Below are 21,733 nucleotides of genomic sequence, written 5' to 3'. Positions count from 1 at the left end.
TAAATTCATAATTTTGGCTTCCCTACAAAGCATCTAAACATGATCAACTTGAAGTATGCCGTATAATAAACCTGATAATAAGCCAGTGGTGGCCTTTGAATTACATAGCATGTTTAAGGTCAATGGTATTTTGTCCAACATTTTCTTTTTTGAGGTTTTTTGACATGAAATGAAAATTGAAAAGGCACAATTTTGCTGGTTTGCTCCAAATTCATATAACAACTGTGATAATTTGTTGAATAACTAATATGATGATTTGTTGGTGTGCACTCATACTGTTATCAGAAACACTCTGACACTCTGTTATCAGCAGGTTGCAGTAAAAGATTAAAAAAAACAACAACTTGAGAATAAGCACCAAAATCAAATCCCAGAGAATTTCACACTCCCAACAACTTATTATGCTGAGTTACTTTTGTCAAAAATATAGGATCAATTCTTTCATATTATGATCTAGATGAACAGTTTTAACTACTAACTTACAACTAGCATGATCCATCCACTAACACTCTTCTACTTGCAAGTCCTTGATACTTTGACTCTTACACTGACTTTAACACTGTTTCCCTCTCTATGTGCTTGATTCTCATTGAATGTCCTATCTGCTCCAACTATTTCTAACATATACCCACTGTGTTTGTTTTCTGGCTCCATCTCTAACTCCCGCTAAGTCTGTTTGACAGTCTTTCCTCTCTCTGTTTCCAGGCATGGCTCCCATTCGGGATTCCGTCAGCCACTCCCCTAATCAAACAGGTGACTACACATGCCCGTCTTCCTTCCCTGTTCTTCCGTGCTTCATTCTTCCTGCCAATGTCTTAATTTGGCTATCAACTGTGACTGACGGACTAGGTAGACCCAGACTGACCTGACCTGACCTGACCTTACCTTGAGAGATGACGCATTGCATTCATGGTGTATCAGAGACACAGAGGGAGAGATGAATGAGTGAGTGAGAAAGAGGTTGTGAAGGGGTGCACGACTCGACTTGGCAAGTGAACACACTAAGCTCCACAGAGAACTGGCAGCCCGTTTGAAAGGCTTTGGCCAGGCTTTGAAAGTCACAGGCACTTTGAGTGAGAAGGACCTAGAGATAGGCAACCAACACATCGGAGACACACACACACACAGTTTTGGTCTCAGGAGATAGCTGGCAAAGAAACAGGAAAAAGAAAAATGAGCCGTACATTTTGTCACTAAGTGACAAAATCTGTTGTAACGAAGCATGAATTGTCAAAATACAGAACATATTCAATTAATAGGCTTAATTGATAGCCAATGCTGCAGGCATTCTGCCCTCTGTGTCTTCATAGGTCAGATAAGGGAAATTGAACTGTGCTGCTCCATCTTTCGGATGTTTGCTTGCAAACCAAAAGCAAAATACTAAACTGTAAAGCTCCTGCATAATGTTTTTTTCCCTCCTTCTGCTAGTAAAGCCAATTGTTCATGAGCGAGAACAAACAAGACAGAAAGCCGGTCCTTTTTTTGCTCTTTTTTTTTTGTGGAAACACCCATCTTTCATACTTTGACTGGAAATTGATTCAGCCCTTGCAATGTTTCAAATCACCAACTTCCTCTCAGAAAACTGTAAAAGAAAAATGCATGTTTGAACATTGAAGGCCTGCTTCACAAACTACTTCACTACCACGCTTCCTGCTGCCGGCATCAATATTATACACAAGGTTGTCATTGCAACTGAATTAGTCTGTGCATAATGGCCATGAAAGCTAAATTCAGATCACAAATTGTCTGTCGAGTCTAATTTTAGAGACGTGCAAGGGCAGGTTGATGACCTCAGGCAATCTTAATAGAAAAAGAAAAGAAAATGAAGGTATAATCCCAAATCTGAATCTTTTCAGTTGCCACCGCCTCATCTGCATTGCCACCTCCTCCCCTCACTCCGACTGTCCTCCCTCACTCTTTTCACACTCAATTTCCATCTCCCCTATGCCCTCCATCTCTCCTCTCCTGCTGATGGTTGGCCTTCCTGAATCCTAGTTTATAGCTTTGGCATGCTTTTGGGTCCTGCTGTGCGGACAAAATGGTGGCAGCTGTGTCCAGGCTTAGGCCTGGCACTGATCACAACCAGAACTGTTGGGCAGCTATGTGTCTGAGGGAACAGGAAAATATCAAAGCAATGCATATGAGGGGAATTTAGACCAAATTTGTTGGTTGATTTAATCTGGTACATAAAATGTCTTGACAATGATGAAACACCCCCTTTGCTAAAGGCCTGAGTATATTTACTCAGTTTTGCTAAAATTTGCATCTCCAACCTAACGGTATCCTCTGCCATGTCCACCTGTCTCTCTCCAGGTCTGGAGCATCCTGGATTGGAGTCGCAGTATGAGCCTTCCCCCTGGTCTTCTGGCTCTCCCTGCAGCAGTGACAGCAACAGCAACTGGGGCAAAGTCCTAGTGGACGGAAGCACAGACAAGCCCAACAACCCTTCTTCAACTAACTCTTCCGTCTGGCCTCCCTCCTCCTCCTCATTCTCCTGCTCCTCGTCTTCTTCCTCTTCTGGCTGTGGGTCAGGATCAGACCCTGAGTTGGCATCAGAATGCATGGATGCAGACTCTAGCTCCTCGATCGGCTCAGAGAAAAACCTCGCCGCTGTGACAACAGTGATGATGATGTCAGCAAATGCTTCTTCCTCTGTGTCTTCTACGGCTTCTTCTCCCTCCTCCTCTCTGGTGACTTCTGCCATGATGGTCGGTGTTTCAGTGAACGGAGACAGCAACGGCAACAGTCGTCAGGTAGTTGGTGGAGGGATGGGAACCATCGGCAGTGCAAATAATGGAAATAACATCACTGGGCCCTCCCACTACTCCATGGCTGGGTCCAACAGTATTGGCAGCAATAACATGGGTAACCACAACAACAAGCCAGTCAATAACAGTGGTGTATGGGGCACTCAGTCAGGCAGCAACATGATCACCACCGGTGGAAGCACCCCCTGCATCAATGGAGGGTTGAACCCAAACACTTTAAACCCAAATGCCAACCATGGTGCCTGGCCGCAGAATCCAACCCCAAGCCCAGCGTCCCAGGGCCAACGGCCTACACAGGCTCAGGGGATGAGTTCCAAAATGGGTGTAGCTCCCCAGCAGGGCCCCATGCTGGGCTGGGGTGGCATGGCAGCTCCAAACAACAGCAGTATGATGGAAGACACTGAGGTTAATAATGGTACAGCAAGCAGCAAGGTGTTAGGAAGCAGCAACAGTGGAAATGGTGGCCTACAGCCTACCAACCTTAACACTGAATCCAATGGACCAAATAACACTATTATGATGAATACTACTACTACTACTACTAATGCCACAATGACCTCTAGTCCACCAAACTCTACCGCCTCACCCCAACTCAGTGGGGATTGTTCCTGGGGCTCTATTGGAGGAGGGAATGGGGGTCCGCTGGCCAATGGAAACCCCTCATCAGCCCCTCAGCATCCCCAAGGAGAGCTTGGGGGTCCTGGGTCCTTTGGTACGCCTTGGGGCGCAACTACCTACCCTGGAGACAAGGGCCACCCAAATTCCGACACTGTGAATCCCCAAAACCCTGCCTTAATGCAGGCTGGGAACCCCCAAATCTCCTCTACTGCTGCTTACAAGAGTAATAATAACCACAATAACACTGGGGCCCCACGCTGGGACCAGGGGCCCACCAATAACCCAAACCAACCCCAGAGTAACTTGTCTTGGGGTATTGGCTCAAATCAAAACCCAGGCTCTGCAGGCCAAACACCAGGAAATGGCAACCAAACTATCATGGGCCCTCCAGCAGGGATACCTCGCCCCTGGGGGAGCAGTGCGTCTTCTTCTTCGTCCTCATCATCCTCTTCCACATCTAACAACAAGATGTCAAATGGAGAATGGGGCTCAACAACTCCTGGTAACAACCATTCAGATGCTGGAAGTCATAAAGGAAGCTCTGCCAACAATGGCTGGAAGAGCCTGGAGGATGACGCAATGGGAATGGGAGGTGGAGGAGGAGGGAGCAATGGCTTGGGGAGTGTCACTGGTGGCTGGGGTCGCTCTGGAGGAAGTGAGGGAAGCGGTGAGAGCTCCGGAGGCCGATCCAGCTCTGACAGAGACAGCAGCCAGCCAAAAGGGGGACACCGCAGAAAAGGTAGCCATGCTGCAACAATAGTGTCAACTTTGTCCCGGACTGATGTGGACCCGAGAGTCCTGTCCAACACTGGATGGGGACAGACACCTGTACGGCAGAACACCGCCTGGGATGTCAATTCTCCTAACAATCAGCACCAGGGTCCCAGAGCAGACGAAAGAAAGCATAGCAGTGGAGGCTCCGGCTGGGGCACCTCAACACTGGCAGCCTCCTCCCAGACCTCTGGAGGTAGGACTTTAATGTGTATGAAACTTTTTTTGTGAATGCAGTTTAATGATATAAATCTCATATACATACATATATCTTATGTAATTGCAGGTTGGGGGGGTGGGCCAGGCAGCTCAGGCCCAGGTACAGGAAGTTCTGGGTGGGGAGAGCGGCCAACCTCTGGGTGGGACAGCAAAGTTCCACCGAGTGGAGGAGGTGGGCAAAGCGGCTGGGACAATGGATCCAACTATAAGGGGAGCAACAACACCAGTAACACCTGGAGCAATAACATTAACAAAGATGACAGGTAATTTGTTTTTTGGCATTATAGAAATATTGATTATATCAATGCAGAAATATTTTTTTGTAGCCTACATTACATTTGTATTTTACTGATAACCTTCATTGTTTTTGTTTAGATCCAATACGTGGACTAATGCACCAAAATCACAGCAGGGCTGGGGTTCCAGTGGTGGGAATGGAAGTGAAGGCTGGGGTAATGGTGGAGATGGTAACAGACCAGGGTCTAGCAACCACTGGGGGGAGTCCCAAAAAGGTGCAAGTTCAGTGGGCTGGGACAGCGACAGTGACCGGTCTGGCTCTGGATGTTGGAGCGAACCAAGCCGAACCAACACCAGCAGCAGCAACACCTGGGTAGGGAGCGGAGGATCAAATACTCCAGACCAGAGCGCCCCAAACCCAGGTTCCAATTGGGGCGACTCGGTCCACAAACCCAATCCTCAGAGTAACAGCCAGGGCTGGGGAGAGCCAATGAAGAACAACCACGGAACCCAGAACTGGGGTGAGCTGAATCCCAAGCCCTCCAATGAGTGGGGAAAAGGTCCTGAGTCCAACACATCCAGAGGCAATCAAGGCCCCAACAAGCCCACAGGTAGTTAGCAGGATAATTCATCTTATCACAACCTTTTTTCCCTTGTTTATTAATTGCATATGTACATGTTGTGTAAACATTGTGTAGCAAGATAGTTAAGTGGGAGAACATACAATAGATGAGTCACTTTTATTCTTACCTGTTCTGCCATCAGGCTGGCTGGGAGGGCCCATGCCTACAGTAGGTCAGAAGGAGGAAGTGGCAACTGGGTGGGAAGAACCTTCGCCAGAGTCCATTCGTCGGAGGATGGAAATCGATGATGGGACAGCAGCTTGGGGAGACCCCGGTAAAGACTGTGCACCTAATAAATATCTGTGGCTGAATAAATCATGTCTTTTAAGGTGATGACTCAACATGCCATTAAACCTTCTTTTTTAGGTAAACACAGTGGTGGATCTGTCAACATGTGGAACAGGACTGGCCAATCAGACCAGGAGCCCATGGGCCCGTCCTCTCAGCACCAGCCCCACCCAGCACACAGCTCAAAGCATCCTCCTCAACCCATGCAGCCTCTTACACAGGACAAAAGCTGCAGCTCTGGTAAGTTAGAATATGTGTGGATGGACCTATATTACAGAGCAGATGGGCATGATGAAGCCAGATTGCCCCGGTTTTCTGCAACAATCTTTCACACAGCTTTGACTATGAAAACACAAATACAGAGTAATAGTACAAAAAATGTGCACATGCCCACACACATTTTCAACGTGTACTAAAAAAAAAAAGATTCCAAAAGCCCTGAGTCACACTTGCTTCCCCGATAGTTTAGGCCAGCTTATGTGGTCGGCTACAATAGATGTAATTATTCTCGTGTTCTTAGGTTTTTAGCCCGCAGGGATACTTTCCTTCATCTCACTGAGTGTGTGTCAATTGATTCATTAGTTCTGCAGATTCTCACTTGCACAGTTCTAACAACATGTTCAGACTTTGGGTTGCATAAGCTTATGGATCAACATTTTTATTTTTGTTTTAGATTAGTATTGAGGGTATATAAAATGCAAGCTCACAAGTCAAGATCTAAAATGGCACGAGCATGTAAGTGCAAGCCGTCTGGTGCAGTCTGCAAGTCTTGCGAATGGATAAAAAGGTGCAAGTCCCACCCACATTCTCTTTTTCAAACTGCTAAAATAAGGTCTTAAAAAGGATTTAGACAGAACAAACACAAAACATGTGGATGCACACACAATGACAAATGTATTCAAAAGCATACACAATTTGGACAGAAGCATGGAGAGAAAACAAACACATACTGCCATTCTCTCCCATCTCCCTACGGTGTTGTCTATGTTGAGGGCTTTTTGTAAAGCCGGTTGAGTCATCCCTTTGGAATGCTAAGAGCATCGATTTTTCTCTGCTCTCATTCGCCTTTTTTCCTCCTCCCTTTCTCTCTCACCCACCAATTCTGCTTGCTGTAGAAACAGCAGGCTTTTGTTGGGTTTGAGAAAAAGAGAGAGACCATGAGTGGTAGAGGAGGCGGTCTGGTGACTTGGTAATAGGAATGGTTCCAGTGTAAGATGGGAAAACTAAAAAGAGTATAGCTCACTGTTGAAGTGGACTGAGAAGAGGGGAGGGGCCGGATTATTCAGGGTTGCTGTCTAGCAAGCTAAGTGGAGCACCAAAGTGGATTGAAAGGAAGGGTGGGGAAAACTAGCCAAGTACTGCAATTATTAAAAAATGGGGTTGTTGATTCATCTTAGTTTATTTTGGTTTTATTTTTCTTAGCATTTAAGAGTAAGAATTAATGAAAACAGCAACATGGTAAATTGAGAGACAATTGAAAGTAGTTGGTCGATAGAATAGATGTGTTTAAAGATATGCCACTAAACGCATATATATTCAAACATTTTTTAAAACAGAATCGGACTCAAATGTTGTTAGAAATACTTTCATGCGCATACAAGCAACTAAAATCTACACGTGCACATACACCTTGTATTGTTTCTCATCCCACTTTCTGTTAGATCACCTGATGCACCTACATAGATGGTGAGACAGAGCAGTGAATGCAGGCTAGGGTTACACTTTTAATTGGTGTGTGTGTGTTTGCAGATGTACATGCACCCGTTTGTGTACGACTTTCCAGCCAATGGGTATCTGTCTCACAACATACACGTTCGTGACAGATAGCGGTAGATGCAGATACACAAACTGTCTGTTTTGGTGTGTGTGTGCATGTACTTGTGTGCAAATATTGCCAGTCACATGAGGGACACTGGAGCCTGAGGCCACCCCATGATCTGTTCTATTTTTACGGGGAGGTATCCCTGGCATCTCCCCAAAGGCCCCCTGTGAAGGGAGAAAGTAGCAGGTCTGGGTGGTCAGCTGTAACAAGAGCCTTTTGAACTCATACTTGCACTCACTTTAGCACACACAGTCCCATATTTGAAAGTGTGTAGGGACTCAGGCACAGATCTACCCACCCATATGAGTTAAAGTAAACAACACACGCATAAGCAAGTTGACACATGGGGTTCCCCAGGGAAATGATCAGGGCTCTCTCCTCGAGCTCTGTTCTGTGATTCCAGTGGAGAAAAACACCGCAAACTTGCAACACAATTGTAAATATGAAAATATAAGCAGGGTCCCAAAAGATGTAGGTATCTACATATTCAAATTAGGGGCATTGATGCAATCTTTTGCACATGATACCACCCCCCATCCCCTAACTCCTAGTGTCCAGAACAAGCCTCATATGGCTACTCAGAATAGGGAGAATAGTGATACTGCAATGAAAACAAACATCTTGATAACACACAGTATTATGTACAACTATATTAACATGCACATAGGGGGACATAGGGGGTCTTGGCACACTAAACAAAGTATAGATGTGTTCTGCAAGCAACAATTAGACGTCCTTTGACCTAAAGAAAAAATACTGATAAAATACTGAAAAGATCATTTCATTATGTGAGGACATGTAGTACAGAATATTTTAAGTCATATTTTTCGTTGATGGCTAGAAAGGACTTGTTTTTGTGCTCCTTTCTGTGTATTTTAGCATTGGGGCTTCAGTTTTATGATGATGATAATGATGGATGAGATCAATGCGAAGAGCTATTCCAGTGTGCAAGACAACCTCATAGAAAGTGTATATCATCGTTCTAACCGGTATCTCCCTCTTGTTCTCCAGGTTGGGGTGAGCCTTACCCCCAGCAGAAGGAGTCCTCGTCGTGGGGGGAACCCACCACTGCTCCACCTGTATCAGTGGACAATGGGACGTCTGCCTGGGGGAAGCCCATGGACACCAGCTCCACCTGGGAAGAACCCAGCAGGGGTAGCAGAGAGTCTGGATCTGGATGGGCCAGCCAGCATAAGTCTGGTAGGCACACACATGAACATGAATACTCTTCAAATATCCTGACTTTTGTGACAGGAGAGAGAATTTCTGCATTAAGTGGGCAATAGAAATGTATGCAATCACTCCTTGGTATTCAGTTTCTCCCTCTGTTCCCACCTCCTTTTGAAGCTCCAGGTCCCAAGCCCATGGAGACGTGGTGTGGTGAGGAGGTGTCCATGGGCAATAGCTGGGACCAGGAAGAAGAGGTGGAGATTGGCATGTGGAGCAACAGCCAACAGGACAACCGGTCCCATGACCAAAACACCTGGAACTACAAGCATAAAGGCTCCAACAAGGTTTGTTCTGTTTAGCTTTTCACATTAGTTCACCGCAAACATGAAAACATTGATCGAGCTCTTGAAGCCACTTGTGTTTGTGACAGAATAGAGACATTTTTCTGAGATGATTTTTTTGTGTTTTTCTGCACTTCAAAGGCAGGTATCAAAAAGGAACCCCTGCTAATGCTTTTAGTGTCTCCAGTTAATTAGGTTTTTTTGGCTGTTATGTTTCAGATGAACAAACCAGTCAACAAACAGGATGAACCCTGGATGAAACCCTTCATGAACCAGTTCAACAACATGAGCTTCTCTGTAAGCACCATTTCCCCTATTTTACTGTTGTCTCTTCCACTCGAAAATTCTGTCTTTAAATGATTGTGTGGCAGCCGTGTAGTTTCCACAGGAGCCGTGGGTGGATCCAACTTTGTGTATGCGCATACTCACATTTTTTGTTCTGTTTAGTTTCTCAAATATATAATACTTTATGATCAGTGCTTTATTTATGCCTCTCTATAATCCCATTTTCCTGTCTTTTCCTATGTAGAGAGACTCTCCCGACGACTCCATGAAGACAGGAGCAGGGATAGTGCAGGACAAGCGTATGGACATGGGCAGTATGGGAGACTTCAATGGAGTAATGGGGAAGAACCCTGGGTCTCGACACCAGCTCCACAAGGAGTCTGCCATGGATCGCAGCCCTTACTATGACAAGGTATGCAGAAACATCAAAGTATCGTACCATGGGTGTGGGTAAAGAAAAGGCCGCAGGAACACATCTTGGGATTACAGCAGCTGAAAGATAGTAGGTGTGTTACACCAGCACTTGAATGGTTGGTAATGTACACGTTTTGCTCTTTAAAATATTACTAGAGAGAGGTTTGGCCAGTCTCTTCTGCCATTGTGGTGATCATGACGTATGTGCACAGTGGTAGAGCCTCCTGTGTGTGATGGGTCTCAAACATCTGGCTCAGTTGTGCTCTCTCAGCCCTGTAGTGCCCCACAGTGGTGGTTCAGAGATACTGCATTTGATGTGTGATCAGTTGAAGGGTACGTTTTATTTGGCGCTTGGTGTTTCCACAATGCCATATCTCATTATTGTGAATTATTAGTCAGGCTGTGTCATGTACAAGCAACAAAAGCAAATAAAATGTGCACACTGGTACCTTGTGAAGTGCAACATGCTTAATTTTAAAAATAATTGCTAGTTGTGTGATTCAGAGATTCATTTCCTTACATAGGTCTATACAAAGCTGCTGTTGGGTTGTTTGGCTTGGCTGCTTCTCCGTCTGCACTTAGTGCTGCAAACTTTCTGACTTCCACCCTCTTCTCTTTTTCTACTTCACTTCCACCCCATTGCTTACCTCTCTTCTACTCATTCTTCTTTACCCCTTTTCCTCTTTCACACTTTTCTACACTGTCTACTCATTGTTTCTCTGTCCTCACATCATCATCATCATCTTTCCCCCTCCTTTTACCTCTCTTCTGCAAAATTAACTCTTTTCCTTCTTTTCTCCTTCCCTCTCTGCACTTCTCTGGCTGCTGGTGTGTTTCCTGTCCTTCTGTGCTTGCCGTCCATCTGCTGTGCACCTGGCCTTGCTTCTGCAGCTGTGTGTCTCCCCCTCCGCTTACGATAGCCAAGCTTCTGATGAGCTCTCGTCCAGTCAAAGCATGAGCTTTTCCCCTTCCAATTCTGCTCAGCCTTTCCCCTGTCACGACTCTGGGCCGTCTCCTGCCCACTCTAGTCCTGGGGGCGCTCGTCAGGTGAGTGTGGAAGGATTAAGAGGCCGTTGTCTTCAGGTCTTGAGTCTCACATCCTAAGATGCTGACAACAAGAACTTGCACTTTATGTGGAAAAGCAACTACAAAAAGAAGTTAAATAAACCACTGGTTACACAAATGGTATTCTAAGAGGTCACCAGTTTAAATACTGTTAAACACAAGTTTTCAATTTATCTGACGCTTCATTTATGATTTTACTTGCCTGTGAGCTACTGGCACAAAGTCACCAACACAGGGTTCATGATTGGTTGCTTCTTTCCTTGTTGACCCTCACATTATGAATGACAACCATTTTTTAAAGTCTGTTGCAGGTAGTTTGACCATTTGTGTGTGTGTGTGTTTTGTCTTCCCTTTTCAGAATGTAAACCCTATGATGGGTGGCAGCAGCGTAGCACAGGGCCGAGGCGGCCCCCAGTCCCAAGTCCCCCCCCAACCCAACCTTCGTAACCAAGTGCCTCCACCCATCCTGCCCTCTCAGGTAACTACTGGATGCTGGTTAAATTGTAGCTTTAGTATGTAATTATTAAGATATACATTTTATAATGTTAGGACATTTTTAGATAATGGTTAGACACCGTGTTAAGGATCTTTTTTACCCACATTTGTGTATCGCATCTAATTCACAGGAGAACTCATTATGTTAACAAAAATCAAAATCTCGTTTGTGTTCAGGTCCCTCAATCCCTGTTGAAGTACCCAGGAGGAAACGGAGGTCTGAACCCTCTGTTTGGCCCTCAGCAGGTGGCTGTGCTCAACCAACTCTCCCAGCTAAACCAGCTGTCACAGCTCAACCAGATCAACCAGTTACAGGTAGAGAGATGGAAACATGCACCTGCACACACACATGGAAAAAGGGGCTGCATGATTTTAGATTTGTGTACAGTGCTGTGTTGCAGCTTCTGATGGTAGTCAGTACATTCTGTTAATAACAGAGCAAAAGATTTGCAATCAGACATTGAAACTGTCAAAAATGTAACTGGTAACAAGAAAAGTGTAAGATTGAGCTGTGTTGCTAATACTAACTTTAATTTTTTTTGTAAAATATTCCCTTAAGAACCTCAGTTATAATGACATATCACAAAACCCCTAACCCTACATACACAGTACTAAATGTATTTTCTTCAACTGAAGACTTAACTTCTTAATACAGGAATACAAACCAGTTCATTCATGTTTCCTCTTAGTCTAAAAAAACATCAGCAAAGTGTTTTTATTTACATTTTTTTCTTGTCTGTGCACAGCGTCTTCTCCTCCAGCAGCAGCAGCAACAGCAGAAAGCTCAGAGCCAGAGAGCCATGCCCGTGGGACGTCAGAATGAACAGGTGTGTCCCCCCAAAAATCTTGCTGCATTTCACTCAAAATTTCAAGAGTTTTCATTTCATGGTTCGGCAGTATGGTGTTGGTTCATTGATTGGTTTTCTGCAACCTTCTATCTCCTCTGCTCAGACACGTCCTATTGGTTCGTCTCCATCAATGATGCAGCCCCCACGGCACCTGGACCCCTCCCTGCTGAAACAGGCCCCACCCCTCAAACCATACTTGGATAACTATTTGTCCCACAATACCCCCGAGATGCAGAAGGATGCTGCTGCTCTCGGATCCTTCAGCAACTTCCCTTTAAGTATGTTAGCTGCTATTAGAGTTCACATATTCCCTGAAATTTTAATGACAAATCATGTATGTGTAGTTATTTCTGTTGAATATGATCATATGTTTAAGTTTTTTCTCTCTTCCTCCACCCCATCTTCCAGGCTTGAACTCTAACCTGAATGTATCCCTGGACATGGGAGTTGGTGGTGGTAGCAGTGGTGGCGGATCTGTGAGCTACAAAGAGCTGCCCCAGTCCAGACTGAAGAAACTTTGGGCTACTGACCCTCTGGAGCAGAACAACAAACCTGGTATGGAAGAACCTGTGTTTGTGAGAGCTCATACCATAACATCAAACTGGCCTGTTGCTATTAAAAGTGCCATCAGAGTACATGCTGACTAAAATGTTTGGTTAGGGTAATTTTATGAATGGCAGTTTTTTTTTAATCAAACAAGTTTTTGTGTGTATGATTGTGTCCTTATGATTGTATTTGTTCGGCCCACAGGTGCTATGTCGTCTGGGCTGCGTCTGGAGGACTCTCCCTTCTATGACTTCCTGTCTCCTGGCCCATCTCCCCTGAGTCCTCCCGGCCAATCAATGGGCTCGGTGGGCGATGGCTGGCCGCCCCGTGCCAACTCCCCCCCGCCCCATGGAAACACTGTCACCTGGCCCCCAGGTACACAGGCTTTTACGTGCACAAACAAACAAACACACAATGCAGACATGCTCAAAACAAAATGTTTGCATTGAAAATCACTAATCTCTATATGTGTGTGTGTGTCTGCAGAGTTCCGGCCCGGGGAGCCTTGGAAAGGTTACCCCAACATTGACCCTGAGACTGACCCTTATGTGACCCCCGGCAGTGTCATCAACAACCTCTCCATCAACACCGTCCGCGACACAGACCACCTCAGGGACAGGAACAACGGTAGGTCACACATGTGGCCGAACATAAACACAAACTAGGCTTGCGTTTTGAAGGTCAAAGGTGGTTTCTTGGGGAAAGAAGCAAGTATTGTGAACTGGGCTGTCTGTTCGTGAGTGTTGACTCAAATGAAATACAATAACAATAATAATATGCCACACCTGTTGAAATGTCTCAGACTGTCATATTTTAACATTGAATTTGTTGTGCTGCTCGGATCTCATTATCAGGTTGTACCTACAGACGATTGCACTATTTGTAGTTTTTCTGGTGTCTTACTCCAGATCTCAGTTGAATTATAATTTTTTGTTTTTTCATAAAAATGTTAAAAGCTAAACCTGCGTAGACTTATCAAAATGCTTTTTATATATTTTACAAAGATTCAGGTTTGATAATTAGAAATGATTCAGATTTGACAAAATGCTCTTTCAACCATTAAGCCCTCCACCTCTTTGTGTCTTGCAGGGCCATCCTCATCACTGAACACCACGATGCCTTCTAACAGTGCCTGGTCATCCATTCGTGCCTCCAGCCACAGCGGTTCCCTCACCAGTACAGCACAAAGCACTTCAGGTATGTGTTCCTCTTTGCCATCTTGTCCTTTTCCCTCCACCTCTGGAGCCAAATAATGTAAAAGAATTTCGAGCAGAAATAGAAAACATTGAAATGCTCTCCTGTCCTTGCAGCCAGACCCAGTGAGTCAAAGTGGTCTCCCGGCGGTGGTTCTGTGTCCAACTCCTCCTTGGCCCATGAGCTGTGGAAGGTCCCCCTGCCTCCCAAGGCGCTGTCTGTGGCAGCCCCCTCCAGACCACCACCTGGCCTCACCAGCCAGAAGCCCAGCCCTGCCTCCTCCGGCTGGGATGGCTCTGCCCTGAGGTTGGGGGGGTGGGGCTCCTCTGAGTCCAGATACACACCTGGTGAGAGCAGAGGGAGATGAACATACACTACACTACCTCGAATATTATATTATATTATTATAATATTTTAATATCAAAATGTCTTTTGTGACATATTCTCTGCAAGGACAGAGTCACTGGAAATTATATGTTGTATTTCCAGGCGACACCACTAGCCTGTACCTTTCCACTTGTCCACTTTCTCCTTTATACTTGCACTCATTCATCTCACATAAAAAGGTCGTTATCTTATCTGATTGTGATTCCACACTGTGTGTATCGGCAGGTTCCAGTTGGGGTGACAGCAACAGCTCAGGGAGAACCCAATGGCTTGTTCTGAAAAATCTCACACCTCAGGTACTTGCACATACATAAATGTAACATTTAATCTGTGTTTTTTGTTACTGTCATCCATCCTGTCATGCTGCTGGTTGGGGATCTTTTCCATTCTGTCTTAAAATCATAGAAACACAGAGCTCTCATTCATAATGTAATGATGATCAACGGTCTCTGTTTATCCTCTGTGTGTGTGTGTGTCGACCTATTTGTCTCACAGATTGACGGCTCTACTCTGAGGACCTTGTGCATGCAGCACGGCCCTCTAATCACATTCCACCTCAACCTGCCGCATGGTAATGCCGTGGTATGCTACAGCTCCAAGGATGAGGCTGCCAAGGCCCAGAAGAGCCTGCACATGTAAGGGCATCTCTCACACACACACACACACACACACACACACACACACACACACACACACACACACACACACACACACAGTTTAGTGTGTTTCCATGCACTCAAACAACTGTGCTGTATTTGCCTATTACTAGTAAGCCAAGTTCTATATAAACAAGAAACCCAGTCACTGTAACCAGAGCAGGAGATTAAACATAACAAAAGAAGTTTACACACACTTGTAAAGAACATGTTTATTGTGGTAGCCTTGTTATTCGTCAATCAAATTTGCTTAGTGGCATGGCCTCTTAACTTCATGTGAGCGATTAGGATTGATCACAGCTGGTGACTTTTCTGAGCCCCTTTGAATAAGTCTCGTTTGATGCACTCATCAGACACAGCCATGAATGCTACTGTGGGAAAAGCTCGGCACAAATCTGAAAAAGCAGATCATTGAACTTGAAGTCAGAAAAGTCACTTGGAGCCATTTCAAAGTAGCTACAGGTCTGAATTGTTTATAAGTATAAAGTGCATGGTACAGTTGTGTCACTGCCATGATCAGGAAGAAAGTGCAAGCCATCACCTGCTGCTGAGATGCAGCAGATTGGGTCAAATTTTCAAAAGACCACGTTAAATTCACAAAAAGCAACCCTCATGAATGTTTTTTGAGACAAAGACGAACGCATTCCAATCATTCATCACAGAAAAATAAAAGTTGTAGAAATGATTGAAAACTAAATGTATGTCAGCTTTTGACCACAACTGCACCTCATTTCCCCGGTATATTTCTCCTGGAGATTGCAAAGCCCCTTATGGGCTTATAAGACACAATACATTTAGATGAGCCAGGACCAAAGTGCAGCGTATACCTTTACAAACAACAAGTCCAGAAACAGAAGAAAACTACAGCATCTTTCACAGACCATCGTTAGACCATTGAGTAGAATAGAATTCATAAATTACTGACAAACATTTACATTATAGTAGTGGTGGGGGAGGCATGTAATTATTGATCTGCTGCATGTAAACAGTTTTCCAGCTACCAGATTACTGCACTCTGTGTAAACAGGGTCTGTGATTTCTTGTGTAACCTGGTTTCTTGATGGCATACAAACATCCTGCTAGTGGATGTTTTAGAGTAGCACTCGCTCCCCTGCTCGGTGTCTCACCTGTCGTCTCTCTGCAGGTGTGTTTTGGGGAACACTACTATTCTGGCTGAGTTTGCCAGCGAGGAGGAAATCAACCGTTTCTTTGCACAAGGGCAGTCAATGGCCACTCCCTCCTCTGGCTGGCAGGCCATAGGCTCCTCTCAGAGCAGAATGGATCAGTCCCACCCCTTTCCCAGCCGCGCTCCTGAACCCAACCAGTGGAACAGCAGCGATCTCCACAGCTCCTCTCTCTGGGGCGGGCCCAACTATTCCAGTAGCCTGTGGGGGAGCCCCAGTGGCACCGAGGCAGGGAGGATCAGCAGCCCTTCTCCAATCAGCTCCTTCCTCCCGGTGGATCACCTGACAGGGGGTGGGGACTCCATGTGAACCGCCTGCCAATCAAACAGGCTGGGGGAAGGGTCACTAGAGAATTATCAATAATCAGCAGAAGAAAATGAAAAAAAAAAGTAGTTATAAACGCAATGGCACTAGTTGGACTCTTTCTCACTTACAAGATATTCAACAAAACGGGGTCTCCCCTGTGGAAAACAAGTTACGTTTCTCTCTCTGCACATATGTCCACTTTGTTTTAGCCCAAAAACATATCAGTCGGAATACTTGAATCATGCAGGCCAATTCTATAATGTGAACGGATGGATATTTGCTTCCAGGTAGTGCTCTTTCAGACCGAAAAAAGCTTCAATCGAGCTCATTATGATATATATATATATTTTTTGTTTCATTCGTCATGTTTATTTGAATTCCAATTCTTTTCATTTTTAACGTTTTCTTTTTGTTTTATTTTTTTTTTTTGCATTTGTTTGCTGACAATGTTGGAGTATGAGCTTTTTTAACTTTGCACTGAATGTGGTTTTTTCTCAGTATATATAATCTGCAATATAGAGGGAGCAGCCAGTTTTTCCAGTGTAGCTGTTTACTCATTGAGGTCCTTACCGTATGTGTGTATGTGTGTGCACGCGCACGTGTGTGTGTGTGTGTGCGGATGTACTTTGTGTGTGTGTGTGACTGCGTGCGTGAATGAGTATGTGTGCGCTCCTCTCTGCCTTGGCACGCCTACCTTACTGCGTTGTCGTGGAGTTCAAGATCAACAGATAGTTAAAGAAGAATAAAAGCTGACTTAGGAGGATTATCTGGTGATAGTAAAAGTGACATTAAAAAGTATTGCACCAATTTTGTTTTAAAACTAAAGAACGTTGAGCTCTGCAGTGCAAAGGACTGTAGCCGCAGCTGGGACTAGCAAGCCCCGCTGCCCTAATGTAGGGGGCGGGGCCTATCTAGCAAGCCCTCCCGCTGGCCCCCTAGGGGGCAGGGAGGGGACAGCACTTTCAGAATAGGCTTTCAATGTTTTGGAGGTGCCACACTGCAACCTCTTGTTTACAAGACTTAGGAGGCGGAACGTGTGTTCATTCTTCATTTTAAAGAGAAGATGGAATAAAATAGAAAACACTCAAAAAAAAAAATTAAAAAATTGAAAAAAAATAAAATAAAAATGCATAAAACGAATAGAAAAACAACAAAAAATTAAACTCTTATTGAGGATGAAGACGATGCTTTGTAACTCTGGGAATTCGGATCAGTGTTTTTGGCCATGGCGTTGGTTATTTGAACTATTCCTCTTTGTCTGCTAAATAACCAGCAATGGTTCTCAGGAAATCAAGCCAGTTTTCCCCCCCTTGTAGGTGAATTAAAAAAAAAAAAAACTACTACTCCTTGTAGGAAAGGAAAATCCAACTTCTAGCACTGAAAACTATGTATAGGTCTGTAAGTTTTTTTTTTCTCTGCCAAATAACTGCTTTAAGCTGGAGAAGCTCAACACACTGCTTTCAATATGCTGTCTTTTGAGGGAGGGGGGGTTCCTAATGTGGGGGAGGGGGGTGGAGGACGGGCTGTAGAAATCCCAACGCTCCTTCTCGCCTCCTCTTCCTCCTCTCCTCCAGTCCTCCACTCCACTGATGTAAGAATCAAAAGTGGGGAGTGTTATTGTGTGAGTGTGTGACTGTCAGTGGAAAACGTTCTGTCGTGTCAGACTTATAAACCAAGAGAAAGGCGAATCTGTATCTATGCATACTGTAGCCTCTCACATGGCCTACTGAGAGGCGCTTTTTTTTTTTTCTTTTTCTTTCCCGTGTCTCGAAATGTTTTAAATGTTTCATTAAGTACAACAAAATGCTAAATATATTACTTGCTTTTTTAATCACTCTCATTGCCACAAATGGTGTTTTGAAAAAAGGAAAGAAGAAAAACTTTAAAAATCTTGTTTTGGTTGAAGATACTATTTTAACAGTGCAAAAGTCGTCCACATTTCATTGCCTTGATCCTAATTGTGTCCGAAGATGCAACAAGTCAAGTGGCTTCTACCTGTTTACAAATAGAATATGATTGTATTGTTGTACTGTTTTTTTTTGTTTGTTTTTGGTTTTTTTTCCTTTGGGTGGGGGAGGGGGGTACTCATCTGAAGTTCCTGACCTGATGAATCGTGTGTGTGTGTGTGTGTGTGTGTGTGTTAGGATGCTCCGTACCAGCAGATGTGAGTTCTACCGCTGGGGGGTGCAGGGTGAGGGGGTCGTGTGTGAGAACAGCGCGAATGTAAATCCACCAGTGGTGTTTGTCGAGAAAATACACGTGTGAATAGTGAATTCACCCATCTACCAGTGATTGTTTAGTTAATACGATGCACAATATCCGGGGAAAAACAAAAGCTTCAGAGAGTGTGTGTGTGTGTGTGTGTGAGCGAGGAAGTCAGCATTAGCGAAGCCATGGACCTTAATTTCTTTTCTTCATCGTGTAATTATTTGGTGTTTAAGCCTGTTGTGTGCGAGTGGTCGTGTGTTTCCCCCCTCCGATATAGAGGTTTTTATTTCAGAAGTACTCGAAACGTTGGCTTTAGTTGTGTTTTTAAGTTTAGCCGTGAATATTTAACAACTTTAAAGCGTACATAGTGAGACAGAACCTTGAGTATTAGCCAGACTTGACAGTGGTGTGTGCCAGTATTGAACTGCTCTCTACCAAATAATTCAAAAGATTAGTTTACTTAATTCCAGATCTCTTTGCTTAAACTATATATACTGTATCTCTTATTTGTGATTGTTTTTGTCTTGTTTAACAAATGTTATCAAGTGGAACATCTGAACCATGTTTGTCATTCGTGTCTGAGTTAACTTAATTTGACAAATTGAACTGAGGAGCCTTGGATTTTGCACTTGGGTGGACTAGAGGAAAGGCCGAGACAGACGGTCAGACGGACGGCTTGCTGGTGTAGTTTGGATTTTCAGGTTTGTCTGAGCGAGAAGGTGTGTCTGTGTATTGTGACAGGGTAACGTTTGTGTGTGTGTATGGGTGTCTACATGTTCTCAACTGGTGTATGTGTGTGTGCGTGCTGTGACTGGAGAAGATGGTGCTTTGTTGGCCCCAGTGCAGGAGCAAGAGAAGAGGGAGGGTGGGTGTGTCGCCCTCCTCTCCAGGTTTACCTCTCCCCGTTCACTGGGCCGGCTCGTCAAAGCCAGAATGTAGCTGAAAACGGTTTAAAAAGTTAGAAATGACGACCGAAGCCTCGATCTGCCTTCTGTGGCACCTGATCAGCCTAAAATGTGGAACCAGAAAAGTACAGGAAAAAAGTAAATCAACTACTCTAGTATTCAACAACTGTTCTGACCAAGCCTGGTCGTCATGGTGACCGTTGGGGCTGTTGCCGTGGACGTGCTTGTGTCTTAAGCTCGTTTGAAACGGCCCGCAGTGAAACAGGCGAGGGGATGTGACTCGTGATTGGCTGGTTCGTCCTGGCTCTTCAGGGACACAGGGTCACACTTGCCCCTTCGCTGGCTTATCCAGGATCAGCTCTCCCTCTCCAGCTCCGAAGCTTAACCACTGGAGAGGACGCGCAAAACTGACAGGGGGTCCGGGGCAAGTGAACTCCAATAGTCTATATTCCTTTTCCGCTCTTGCTGAAATAGTTTTACACTTCATTCATTCTGATTTTGGTGATGCCTCTCTCCCGGCACTGATCCGGGGGCAGTTGTGTCTCTCCTCAGTATCCTAACCTTAACTATTAGTGGGACACAAACTGACCCCGGATCAGCAGCTGAGGAGGCAGCATTGTTCTGCTGTTAGAGAAGGGACAAGCAACGTCTGTAAAACGCCTCTCATTGATGATGTTACTGTTTTGGTTCCCAGCTTAATCTCGCTCTGTTTGTCTCGTCCAATCTACTGTGTGTGTGTGTGTGTGTGTGTGTGTTTGATTGAACATTATCATGCCAAATTGTGGAGGGAGGGTGAGAGGGAAGGAAAGGGATCGATAAATTTTTTTTTTTTTTTTTCCTTTTCAGTTGTTGTGTACGTGTATTTAAAAAGCTGGACAATGTTAAATGCTTGAAGAAAAATGTCATTTGCAAAAGGATGATGTGAGGAAAACCTTTTCAGTAAGTGAAAACCACCATGAGCAATGTACAATCCCCAGGGCTGCCAAGCAGCTTCCCGAGAGGGCAAGATGAGGGGAGGAAGGAAGGAAGGAAGGAAAGAGGGTAGGAGAGGAGGGAAGCTGGCTGGTGATACTCTACTTTTTTTATTGTGTAAGAAAAAAAATAATGTGACTCTGTTTTTCTCTTGACTTAAGTATCCTGTGAGCAAATGCTATATTATATCATAACACACACCCAACGGCTCCTAATGTCGATCAAAAGCGCTAAGGCTATTTTTTGACACACAAAAAAAACAAAAAAAAAAACAAACAAAAGAAAGAAAAAAAAACAAACTGTGAGAATCTGCTGTCTTTTTTGTCATTTTACATTTAGTATGAATACACACAAACAAACCCTGAAAAGCTTTAGTCTAACCAGCACAAAGATGTGGGTGGGGCGGGCGGGGTCATCGGGGTGGGGGGGTGGGTACAGTTCAGAGGGCAGGGGGTGGGGTGTCGCTCAGAGAGACTATGCAGTGGAGTGTTGAACCCAGGCTTCCATGTCCACCTTGGGTGTTTTTTTTTTTTTTGTTTGTTTTGTTTTTTTTGCTTTCTTTCGATAAAAAAGGAAAAACCCAAAAAGTTTAAAAAAACACAGCTGAGATGGGATTCCCAATAATATTCCTCAAACATGTTGTGCCATCGTTGAATCGTACTACTAGTACTACTACTACTAATAATAATGATAATAATAAAAAACTGAAAAAACCTTTATTACCTAGCAACCGTCGGGCCAGTTGTAGCAGGAGAGGAGGACAGGTTAAGATTTGCAAAGTCCATTTCTTTATTTTCACAGCTTGTCTCCTCTTCAATAAGCTGAGGGGAGTGAGGCCGGTGAAACTGCAAATTTTACACAACTACAATGTTTTTTATAGAGATTCTATCAATCCACAGTGTGTAGTTGGATCACCTGTAAACCTATTATGCACATTGCTTTGGGAGACTGTTGAAACTATATAATATATATATATATATATATATATATACATATATATATATGAGAATATAAACGTAGTGTCTATAATCAACGAGAGGAAGTCTTCCTCTCTTACAAACAAAACAGGAAGTACCTTTTTATTTTCAAATGTCTTCCTCGGGTCATCAAAGGATTTTATCTTAAACTTTGGGGGAAACTGCACTTTTTGAAGGACAATCTTTATTTGTATGGGTATAAAAATTGACAAAAACGAAGTCGCCTGATATTACAAGGTATAGAAAACCAACTCCAGTGTGCTCTAATAATTGAATGTCTCCTCTGATGCTGTCTATTTGTTTGGTTTCATTTAATCTTTTAATTCTCCTTCCTTTGTTGCTTGGTTTGTTCTGTATTTTTTTTTCTCTTATTTTTCTGGATTTTAGTGCTCTTAAGAGAATCTGTACTAAGGTGTAGAGTAGTAGGTAGTAGG

At 44.2% G+C, this 21,733-nt stretch overlaps 1 protein-coding gene across 2 annotated transcripts in view; it reads left to right on the top strand.

Moving 5' to 3' along the window:
* LOC139216192 (trinucleotide repeat-containing gene 6A protein-like) overlaps positions 1-17,700 on the top strand; it is a 31,836-nt gene extending 14,136 nt beyond the window's left edge. Inside the window, exons 5-26 of one of the 2 annotated variants that reach the window (XM_070847259.1) lie at positions 706-753; positions 2,314-4,353; positions 4,444-4,639; positions 4,752-5,224; positions 5,379-5,510; positions 5,603-5,764; positions 8,358-8,546; positions 8,694-8,860; positions 9,077-9,154; positions 9,387-9,554; positions 10,980-11,099; positions 11,294-11,431; positions 11,863-11,943; positions 12,068-12,242; positions 12,373-12,519; positions 12,715-12,885; positions 12,997-13,137; positions 13,600-13,707; positions 13,821-14,051; positions 14,317-14,387; positions 14,587-14,726; positions 15,892-17,700. In XM_070847259.1, coding sequence (XP_070703360.1) covers positions 708-753; positions 2,314-4,353; positions 4,444-4,639; positions 4,752-5,224; positions 5,379-5,510; positions 5,603-5,764; positions 8,358-8,546; positions 8,694-8,860; positions 9,077-9,154; positions 9,387-9,554; positions 10,980-11,099; positions 11,294-11,431; positions 11,863-11,943; positions 12,068-12,242; positions 12,373-12,519; positions 12,715-12,885; positions 12,997-13,137; positions 13,600-13,707; positions 13,821-14,051; positions 14,317-14,387; positions 14,587-14,726; positions 15,892-16,240 — 5,523 coding nt within the window. In that variant the 5' untranslated portion in view covers positions 706-707 and the 3' untranslated portion in view covers positions 16,241-17,700. The remainder of the gene's footprint in view (positions 1-705; positions 754-2,313; positions 4,354-4,443; positions 4,640-4,751; positions 5,225-5,378; positions 5,511-5,602; positions 5,765-8,357; positions 8,547-8,693; positions 8,861-9,076; positions 9,155-9,386; positions 9,555-10,979; positions 11,100-11,293; positions 11,432-11,862; positions 11,944-12,067; positions 12,243-12,372; positions 12,520-12,714; positions 12,886-12,996; positions 13,138-13,599; positions 13,708-13,820; positions 14,052-14,316; positions 14,388-14,586; positions 14,727-15,891) is intronic. The other variant, XM_070847260.1, reaches the window with a different exon arrangement.
* Positions 17,701-21,733: the final 4,033 nt, after the last annotated feature.

Source organism: Pempheris klunzingeri, chromosome 17 (genome assembly GCF_042242105.1).
Source record: "Pempheris klunzingeri isolate RE-2024b chromosome 17, fPemKlu1.hap1, whole genome shotgun sequence".
In the NCBI taxonomy this organism is placed as follows: Eukaryota; Metazoa; Chordata; class Actinopteri; order Acropomatiformes; family Pempheridae; genus Pempheris; species Pempheris klunzingeri.
Note: the sequence above shows the minus strand (reverse complement) of the source record. Positions and strands in the feature narration are given on the sequence as shown.